Raw genomic sequence first — 9,915 nt, 5'->3', positions numbered from 1 at the left:
GAGGAGCGCGGGGCGCTGGCCGGGCGGGTGGGACCGTTAGCGAGGATGCGTCCGTTAGGGGAGTGCGCGCCCTTGACGGGGCGCGCGCCGTGCTGCGGGTGAAGCCTGCGGGCGCCCGCGGAGCGGGAGAAGGGGCAGCGGGAGGTCGCCCCCGCCGAGCCGCGGGCCCGGGCGGTTCGCATTGGGGGTCCGCAGCGGCCGGCGCGGGGTGCCGAGAAGCGCGGCCTCGCATGCTTCCCCCTGCCTTGCCCCTGCCAGTTGTGTTGTGTTCTGTGCGTCTCCCAAACTCATCAGTGCTTTAAAAAAGCAAAGTAGTTTGGCAGTTTATTGGGTGATTTGGAGCATGCTCGTCTTTTTCTCTGCCTGTTCGCCAGTCCAGTCACATCGCTGGATCAGTGGAGAATAGTAAAGCTCAAAGTAAACAGAGGACAGCTTTTGCCATGGAAACTAAAGTTGCTAGGGGAGCGCTGCTCTGCAGCGGTGTGTGCGGAAGCTGTGGTCCTGCATCCCACATGTTCCCAGGCATCTCCGGTTTTGACAGTGAAAAACTTTCAAAGATGCACCGCTTTCTGCGGCAAACGTGCATCTTCCGAGCTCATACATAATGCAGATCTGAGTAACAGTGATTCTCTCTTTTCAGTGARAGTTTCCCAACATTTGAGCTATCAGTTTCTCAGCTGTAAAGGTGAAACAAATACGCATCAACACTCAAAGGACATAGCTGCTGCAATATTTATTCATCCTGTGTAAACTGATGCTATGACACACGTTTCCCTCATGTTTATGGAGAACTGTTTTCTCCTGACTGTTTCATTTCCTCTGCCTCATTCCTACAGAGCCAGAACCACAGCACTGTGTTTCCACTGCAGCTGYGAAAAGAGACCATCTTAGGCTAAATTACCAGGCTGCTTCAATGAGCCATAGAGGTTGGGAAGCCTTCTTCCCTTGTCTCTAAGGGACACAAAGTAGGAAATTATTCATCATCGTAAGTGCAGGAGTTCATACACAAAAAAAAAGAGTATGTGCAGTAGGAGTAATATAATGGAGTCCTTGGAAAGAGTTAATGATGCTGGCTGCATCTAATCATGTTTTTAATTATTTTTAAAAGGTGAAACTACTTGATGCTCTCACAGCTCTTGACCAAAAGATCATTCTTTTGTTTTGCTTCATGTTCAGCCTCACAAGATCTTATTATTTGACTCAAATTCCTGACCTCAAGCATCTATTCCTGTTTTAAATTGGTAAAGAATTTGTGTGTAATGTAAGTGATTGCAGGCTGTGTCATTCTTATGAGTGAAGTCCTCACCAAGGCATTAGAAACACCAAACCATGCTGTATCTCTCTTCRCAAATGAATGTATAGACAATGCAGTTAATGCAAGATAAACATAAATATTTATTTATAGCAATTTCTGGAAGTCAGTTGATTTTTGTTACATTCCATTGAGCTTCCATGAATTAATTTCAGTATACATTCGGCAGTGTGCTTCACTTGCTTTCCAGAATTCTGAAGAAACATAGCCTTAAAACAGTCTTCAGTACCTTGGGTGGCAGCTGGAGCAATGCAAATGAGCTTCAGCAGGCTAGGTTTTCTGGTCGCAGTAGATCTTGTCATACTAGGTCAGGTCCTTCTCTGCCTTGGCGTTATGAAGTCACTTACACCTGGGGAAAATACCTCCCCTTCYGCTCCTTGTCTAGTGCTAAATATGCTACCTGGGTAACCTAAGTTGCCAGTGAATTAAACATAATTTATTAAAGGAGCTGGGGGTTGGTRTGAGAATCGAGAGAGAATGATCATCTGTGGAGCTTTGATTGGTTTCTTATTTCCTTATCTCTGTGATGTCGGAAGCGTAGTGCTTGCTTAAAAATAACTGAAAGCACTTTCAAGTATATGGACATAAACTRTTATTATGTGATATCCTTGAGGTAAATCTTGGCTGAGTAAGCCTGTTTGTGAGAGCTGAGGCAGTTATGGTAAATTACATTTTGCTTCGTTTGTGTTGAGTGGTCTTATGCTGAGATWAGGTACGGTGATTCCTGGGTTCCATTCCAGACTCTGTGCTAATTTAAGATGATTTTGCCAAATTCCACACAGAATTCCTCTCTCTTTCCCTTGCCTAGCTGTAGAATGGGTGCAGGTAGCAGTTACTTGTTTCCACCACAAGCGTGATGATTAAGGAGCTATTGAATAGAGTTCAGAATACTATTTTTCTAAGTTAAGCCACTTCTCATTTTTACTGAATATCATTTTGTTACTCTTTCTTGGARTTGTGAAGTTTTCCATGATTTCTCTTTGAAACATACTTTGTTGACTGCTATTAGTCAAGTCTATGAATGATCTTGCCATACTCTCCTTTTATTTGAAGGTATTTATATGAGGAAGAAATATTAGAACTTTATGAAAGATTTTTCAATGCTTATTCTGTGGAAGATAGCAGGAAGCTATTGAAGATATGGGTGTAGTGAAAAAACAGGACTTCTATTTCTCTCTTTTCAGGTAGAAAATAAACAGGAAAAAAACAGAAAAAAAAAAGAAAACCAAAAAGAACTCTTTTTTTCATGCTGGATAAGAACAAGAGCAAGCATGCTCTGAAAACAGAATAACTTTGAGCTTTTCCCCTCAAGGATTTAGTTTATATACTTATATCCATATTATTTTTTTTGCCCCAAAAAGGAATAAAGATCAAAAGTTTATAGCACAGTAAAAGATTATAACAGGCGGTAGTAGTGTTTTCAGTCTGTTAGCTGTAGTGGGAAGCATCAGGATTACTGATATATGCATTTGCCTATGTGTAATGACCGCTGARTAGTTACTTAGTTTTGTCAGATGGTGTTGAGTTGTCATGAACTCTCTGGTGCCGCTCTGTGCTTAGCAAGCATTGAGTGAGCCTGTTCAGGAGCTGTCTCATCAGCTTCATGCACCACTATGGCTTGGGGCAGCCCAGCTGCCAGGCTCTCCTTTGCTTCTTGGGGCAAGGTGGGCACCCTCCAGGATTTTCCTGCTCTCTCAAGGTCTCTGTCCACCTTGCTGCTTCATCACCAGCCTGGGAAGGACAGCACCTTGTGCAGACCTGCCTGGGCACTAACTCTGTCAACAGAGAGCAAGTCAGTCCACAGAGCAGAAGAGCATTCCTTTGATGTGCTAACCCCTTAAGGAGGAAGAATTGGTCTGGGAAACCTGAAAGGGATTAAAAGGCAGTTCTGGCTCCAGAGAAGGAGCTCCGCCCAGCAGCTGTGCCCAGTGCTACAGCTGCTGCTTTGCAAAGCTCAGCTGCCAGCACTCCCTTCTTCTGGAGGGAGCTCGGGCTCCCCTTAGACATGGAACTTCTGCATCCCTACAGGCCTCCTATTCCTCTCTGTCCTAACTTTAATGAAAGCTTTGACACCTCACCACAAACCATGGTAGGGAGTCTGCAATTATGAACCAGCAAGATTGTGTAATCTCAAACTAAGTACACAGTAAAAATGCCAGAGGAATAAAAGCCAACAACATTATTAACAATAAATAGGAAATAAATAGGAAACAGCAAACTTGCTTTATCACTGAGCCATCAAAGCAGCCAGATTCCAAGAGATTAAAAGATTATTGTCGTACCAGTGGTGATTTCAGTACCAGCCAAGAGTTTCTGCCTGCTGCCATTCCTCATCAGCGTGTTCTGCCTTCTGCTTGATTTAAATGTAGCAGTGTTTGTACTGCTTGCATACTCTGGTGTTTCATGGCCAGCAAGGTCACCCGTTCCTGAAGGGCAAAGGGGCTGTATGGCTGCAAGAAAAAGGGATGCATTGGGAGGTCATAGTTGCAATGAACATATCAAAACTTAATTTCTTCCCTCTAAGTAAAATTGCAGTGGTTTGGTAATCCAGTGAACTATTTGAAGCTGATAGAAATTTAGTTGTTGCATTCTGATGCAAGTACTTACTAAGTCCCCACTGGACAAAGACTTTTTGAACTCTTTAAGAAGTAGTCAGTCAGCTTAAATAATATTGACCTGTTCAAGTTTTTTTAGGGGCTAGTATTACTTTAATGAATTCAGTAGAATCAAACTTACGCAAGCATGTTCAGGCCTGGGACCTGCATAGTTAAATACAAATTTTGTGTATTAGGAGAACTTTGATGAAGTGGAAAGAATGGGGAACATTGTCAGCACTCTTACTAGTAGGTGAAATTTTAATTTTAATAATGTCAGTGTGAGCTTGGGCATTGACTTCTTCTGTGGGGCCACAATTTGCCAGAAGCTTAGTGTTTATATTTCATTTTTTCTGGTGAGCAGCTCACCATGCTGGTAAAGCATTCCATCTTTTTTATATTTACTTAACCATGTTTAAGCACAGAGTACAGCTCCAGTCTGGCTAGATTTATATTGTCTGTTTCCCATGGCTGTGTATGTTCTATCATGTACCTAGTCCCACAGTTCAAAGACTCAGGCAAAAACAGAGATTAGAAAAACTTACCCAGCAGTTTGGAAAACTTGTGTAGGTTACAAACTCAAGAGATAATAGCAGCCTTTGAGGGATGCTGGCTTCTGTTACCTGATATGGTCTGCTTTTTTCCATCTCCATGGAAATCCAGTAGCATGTTAGTGTGAATGATGGGGACTGGGAACTCCATGTACAGCAGGGAATGGTACCAGCAGCACCTTTAGGCTCTGCTGTGCTGAGATACTGACTGCACTGGGTTTGTGGGAGCTGAGTCACAGCGCACAACTTTACCAGGCTAATTTTTACATGGTTCTTTGTGTTGCCTAGAGCATTTGTGTCCAGCTTTGCTCTCCTGCAGCATCACTAACAAGGTCTGTTTTTTTTTCTTTTAATGAAACTTCTGGTTGCAGGTAGGAAGGATGAGCTCTTATGCTGACATCTGCGGGTCCAGGCAAGCTCAGGGCAGCACTGAGGGAGGTTACCAGCGGTATGGAGTTCGGTCCTACCTACACCAGTTCTATGAGGACTGCACATCTTCAATTTGGGAGTATGAGGATGATTTTCAGATCCAGAGATCACCTGGTAGATGGAGCTCTACGTTCTGGAAGGTACTGCCCATTGCTGGTTATGGCAGGGGGGAAACTCCTCCATGTCAAGATTTTTATGTGTAACTAATGATTTTTAGGCATTCATCCAGAAAGGCCGTCTGTTGCTCAGTTTTCAGTGAGATTAGTGAAGAACTACCCGCCTGAAAACAGGGTTCCTTTACCAAGGCATGTCAGATTCCAAGGGAGTTCTGGGGTCTTTGGATCCTTTAGTTTCTCTGTCATAAGGAGCCATGTCACTCAAACATCCAGAGTCTTGTCTGGGAAACCCTGCCTATAACACAAAAGGGTAATTTACCTTTGCTTCCCACCTGCAATAGTCTCTTCAGATTATTAGGAATAACAGTAGATCAGTAGTAGATTAAGAGCAGTAACGCTGGGAGCATATGACAGACATCAAGAAAACAGCAAGATCTCTCCTTAAGGTTAGGAAACTTAACAGAATCTGAGAATAACTGAGGTTGGAGGGGGGCCTGTGGAGGTCATCTGATCCAACCCCTCCACTCAAAGTAGGGCCATCCTGTGTAAATCAAACTTTGCACTTACAGCTGAAATATGCTAGAAATATTTTGTGATAGGTTCATGCCATAGCAACCTCCTCCTGGCAACCTCCTCCATCCTGGTAAGGGAATGACGTTTCATGGAGGAAAAAAAGCAAGTGATGTGTTTGACATAGACCATGAGCAAGAACTGAACTGTTGGTGCTAATCACCACCCTGTGAGCTAAAGAAACCACACAGTACTGCAGTCAAACTGTGGTCCTCTCTATGACTGGTCTTGTGGACATGAGAGTCTGTGTAGAAGCTTGCATAGATGTGTATGCCACTGTTGTGTGTATGTTTCCAGAGACACCAGTATAGATACTGTTTTGTATAAAGATTGGTTGTAAAAACAGTTTTTTTCTGTATGTTCTAGTAAGGCCATATATGACCGAAAGAAAAATAACAAATTTCTGTTAGAACTGAGAGCTATTCCTAAAGACACTGTAAACCCTAAATGCTTTCCAGTACCACGTGCTAACTGAAAACTGGAAGGCCACGTTCATTATTATTTTTTTCTGTTTTACAGGTGGGACTCATCTCTGGAACTGTTTTTATGCTGATAGGCTTGACAGTTCTTATAGTTGGTTTTCTTGTGCCACCGAAAATTGAAGCCCTTGGGGAAGATGATTTTGTTGTCGTTGATAACCGTGCCATTCAGTTTAATGGGTCCCTTGATATATGCAAGTTGGCAGGAGCGATCTTGTTTTGTATTGGAGGGACCACCATGGCAGCGTGTCTGCTGATGTCTGCTTTTGCTAAAAGTTACTCCAAAGAAGAAAAGTACCTCCAGCAAAGATTTAAAGAGAGAATAGCTGATATAAAAGCCCATGCCAACCCAGTCACAAAAGCACCAGCACCAGGAGAATCAAAGATACCCGTCACTTTATCCAAAGTCCAAAATGTCCAACCTTTATCTGAAACCTGACCCTCTCCTTTGGTTTTGTGTCTCACTGGTACATCACTTTACTGGAAAATATCAGCTGTTGTTGGCATACATGCTAGTAATTACATCAAGTGCTCTGCTATACAAACATGCAGCTGATTGAGAACCTGCTCCAATACAAATTTAGGATTGGAAAAAGTGAAACTATATGATTAGAGGTGTGACCAATATGTTCAGTGCATTCAAGCATTTTAATCTGTGTTGAACCAAGAAATCCTTGCAACAATGATTAGCTCTTTAGCTTATCACACTGTAACCCTAGAAATTATTGAGTGTGGTTACAACAGCTGTACTAGGAACAGCCTACATCCCACTGTTTATATGAGTTTGAGAGTTGGCTTTTTTTTTTTTTTCTAGCTTTTAAAATACTTAGTTCTACTCCCTGGTTCTGCTGTCCAGGAAGCCCAGATTCTGCACTTGTAGCTTGCATTTGGCCTCCCATCTCATTCTGTAATCCATAGCAAAGTAATAACACACATGACAGATATGACATTAGTTTGAGCCCAGCACACTTCCCAGTAATGCTACTTCCTGGGAAAGGCAAATGATATTTGATCCTGAGTTAAAATTCACCTGTGCAAAACTGCCACCTTGCTTTTAATCATTGCCACATTAGCAAAAAATACAAAATAAAGATAAGGAATTCATATGGGAGGAGGAAAGGAACATCATACTTCTGTGTCTTTTGGTTTGATACTGGCTCCTTCATTATATTATATTATGTTTGATGCTCATAAAAATTATTCTGGTTTTGACAGGATGTGGATTAATAAGTGTCATTCGACATGCCCAGGCCCCATATTCTGTCAGTATATTAATCCCATGTTAGATGACCTTAACATACTTACCTAAAGATGTTTTGAAATGCTGTTTATATTTTTATAGGTAATAATAGAAAAAGTTATGCTTAATCAGATAACATTTGTGTAAAAGCTTACCTGAAGACTTGTCCTTTCACTGAAGAACCTTAATTCTTTTGTCACCTAGGGCAATTACTTCACTGTCTTAATCTATGGATTTAAATGAAACCGTATGGAAAAAAAAAGATGTGACATTTGTATTCTCCAACAATATGTGCCACCTTATAGTTCTGTCTATTTTTTGAATGGATTGAATAAAATTCTAGGCCTGAGCCAATCATAGATTTTGTCAAATGTCTCTTTCTTGTCAAACAGGCTTCTCTATAAATCTGATATTTCTGTTTGAAAGTAGAAATCAGCAGTCAAAACTCATCGTTTTCTTAATGCAGTTTGTGTTTTCGGATTTCATAGGTGAGGAAGTCACCTTAGTGTTGAATCAAAAAAATTTAATACACAAATTACAGGTGTGTGGTAACAGCTATACTCCTTTCCTTACTGATACAACATTTCTTGGTCCATGACTCACTTCAGACCAGAATAAATAAACCAGAATTTTTGTGTTCAGAAGTTTCCACTGAATCTGTAAGAATTATTGTGGATTACAGCAGCGTCACAAATAAAATTTTCTTATTTCTGAAAAGAAGCAAGACTGCCTACCTTACAAATACAATTGCAATATCCAAATTTTAGCACTAGAAAAGATGGACAGTGAACAGTTTGTCTCAAGTATTTGATTGCATAGAGTAAAATGAAGTAGGTTTTGTTGCAGCTGAGAATTTTTTGGCACCCATAAATTAGAGGTGCAAAAACACATTGCACACAAAACTTAAAAATAAGATTGAAGCCTTTGGGGAAACGCAGATGAAACAGTATTGAAGAGGGTAAAATGAGGAGACTGGTAAGATAAGCATCTATGTATGGTTATAAAAAAGCCATCAAGAATTTTCTTACAGAGGTAAATATATGCCTGTGCTGCAACTCAGGGAAGGGCTGTTGCTCACTGGTGCTTAGTTACTTCAGGTCCTTATCATTTTCTTTTCAACTGGGGATGAATTTTGTTTACTACATCTTCCTTTCACTGCTGTCGGGCTATCTGTGTGGGCAGCAGAGTCAGGCCATCCTGACCTTTTCAATGCAGCATTTTTAATTAAAAATTGCACATGGGGAGAAAGAGTGACATTTTAGGTTTCACAATGAAGTTCACTGAAGATGAGGATGATGGGTTCTGCAGCTATTACCGAGTCCCATCTCTCCACTTATGCTTTGTCATTGCTTTATTGAAAGTTTGATCAAAAAAAACAGCTATAAAATAAAGCATCCAAAGTAATTATAGAGATCTACAGCTTGCCTTAAAAAACAAACAAAAAAAATGTACCACATGGACTTGCATGTTCTTCTGCTAAATTTTTGTCCAGAGGACAGCTGACATAACAAGTAATGGAGTTGATAAAAGCAGCAAGCATTTGGTCACATTGCGCATCGGTCGTGCTAAGCTGAACGTGCTTTGACATTGTGAGAGAGGGTGAGTCACTGAGTCACGGCATTACTCCGGTGCTGAGGGAAGAAAAACCCCCCAGGATATTACTGAAGCCTCCTGGGATAGGAAGTGTGTTTGGGACTTAGCAGCAGAAGAAAAGCTGGTGACACTGTCATGGCTAAAGTTACTGCACACATTTCATCACATTAAACCCTTGTTTCAGTTGCTTAGAGCTTTTCCAAAATTGAGAACTCTGGAGGCTAAAATCTTTCACAACAGACAATCTGTGCCAGACAAAGCTTTTAGAAATAGTAGAAATATTCAAAAAAAAATGCTGTTACTTTCAAGAAGCCACATACTGGAAAGTTTAAGTCATGTTAGAACATTTTCTTGTGAAGTTTTAACACCTTCATCCTTTGGAGCAGGAACTCAAACATCAGCAAAAGCGCAGCAGCGCTGTGCTTTTATTTATTTATTTTGTCATTCGYGAGGAAAACTTGTGTGCTGTGGCTGCCAGCTGGGGAGCAGCGAGGGGCAGCCGAGCCCACTGTGGACTTGCAGCACACTGCACACAGCCTGTCCCTGCGCGAAGCTTGTCCCTAGAGCGCATCCCCACATGGCRATGGCGCTCACACCATACCAGGTCCACAGGGACAGCCCAGGACCTCCCCTTCCAGCACTGGGTGCCAGCATGTTTCCAAAGGGCATTTAAAAGGCCTCCCTAATGCAATTAAAGTCCAGGTTGAACAGCAGAGACCTTACTGCCACCGTCAGACCTTCCCACTTGACGGACTTCTTTCAGATTGCTCATGTCCACCCTATTTTTCCACCTTCTGGTCTTAGTTGGCTTAAAATTGCAATGAAATTCCTTCTAGCCCAACATCATTTTCCCTGCAATTGTGGTGAAAGAAATCAMATTTTTCAGTCTGGCTAGTAATCACAGGCTTAATTTTGATTAATGCATGCTCTCCTGATGGTTAGGTCTGCTTCCCCTACCACGCTGCACAGCAATAGCTTTTCATTAGCATCTGTTCCTCTCCTCTCCCTTAGCTGTCTTGACCCCTTTATTT

At 41.8% G+C, this 9,915-nt stretch overlaps 1 protein-coding gene across 1 annotated transcript; it reads left to right on the top strand.

Annotated features, from left to right (window-relative positions):
- The first annotated feature begins 4,666 nt into the window (after positions 1 to 4,666).
- Positions 4,667 to 6,861, top strand: NRSN1 (neurensin 1). Its single transcript, XM_085310026.1, has 2 exons — positions 4,667 to 5,026; positions 6,092 to 6,861. Exons 1-2 carry the CDS (start codon positions 4,838 to 4,840, stop codon positions 6,488 to 6,490), a joined length of 588 nt encoding a protein of 195 aa, XP_085166152.1. The 5' UTR covers positions 4,667 to 4,837; the 3' UTR covers positions 6,491 to 6,861.
- Positions 6,862 to 9,915: the final 3,054 nt, after the last annotated feature.

The sequence above is a fragment of the Rhea americana genome, unplaced genomic scaffold (assembly GCF_003343005.1).
Source record: "Rhea americana isolate MKP2758 unplaced genomic scaffold, rheAme1 scaffold_31, whole genome shotgun sequence".
Lineage (NCBI taxonomy): Eukaryota > Metazoa > Chordata > Aves > Rheiformes > Rheidae > Rhea > Rhea americana.
This window is presented reverse-complemented; position numbering and strand designations above follow the sequence as displayed.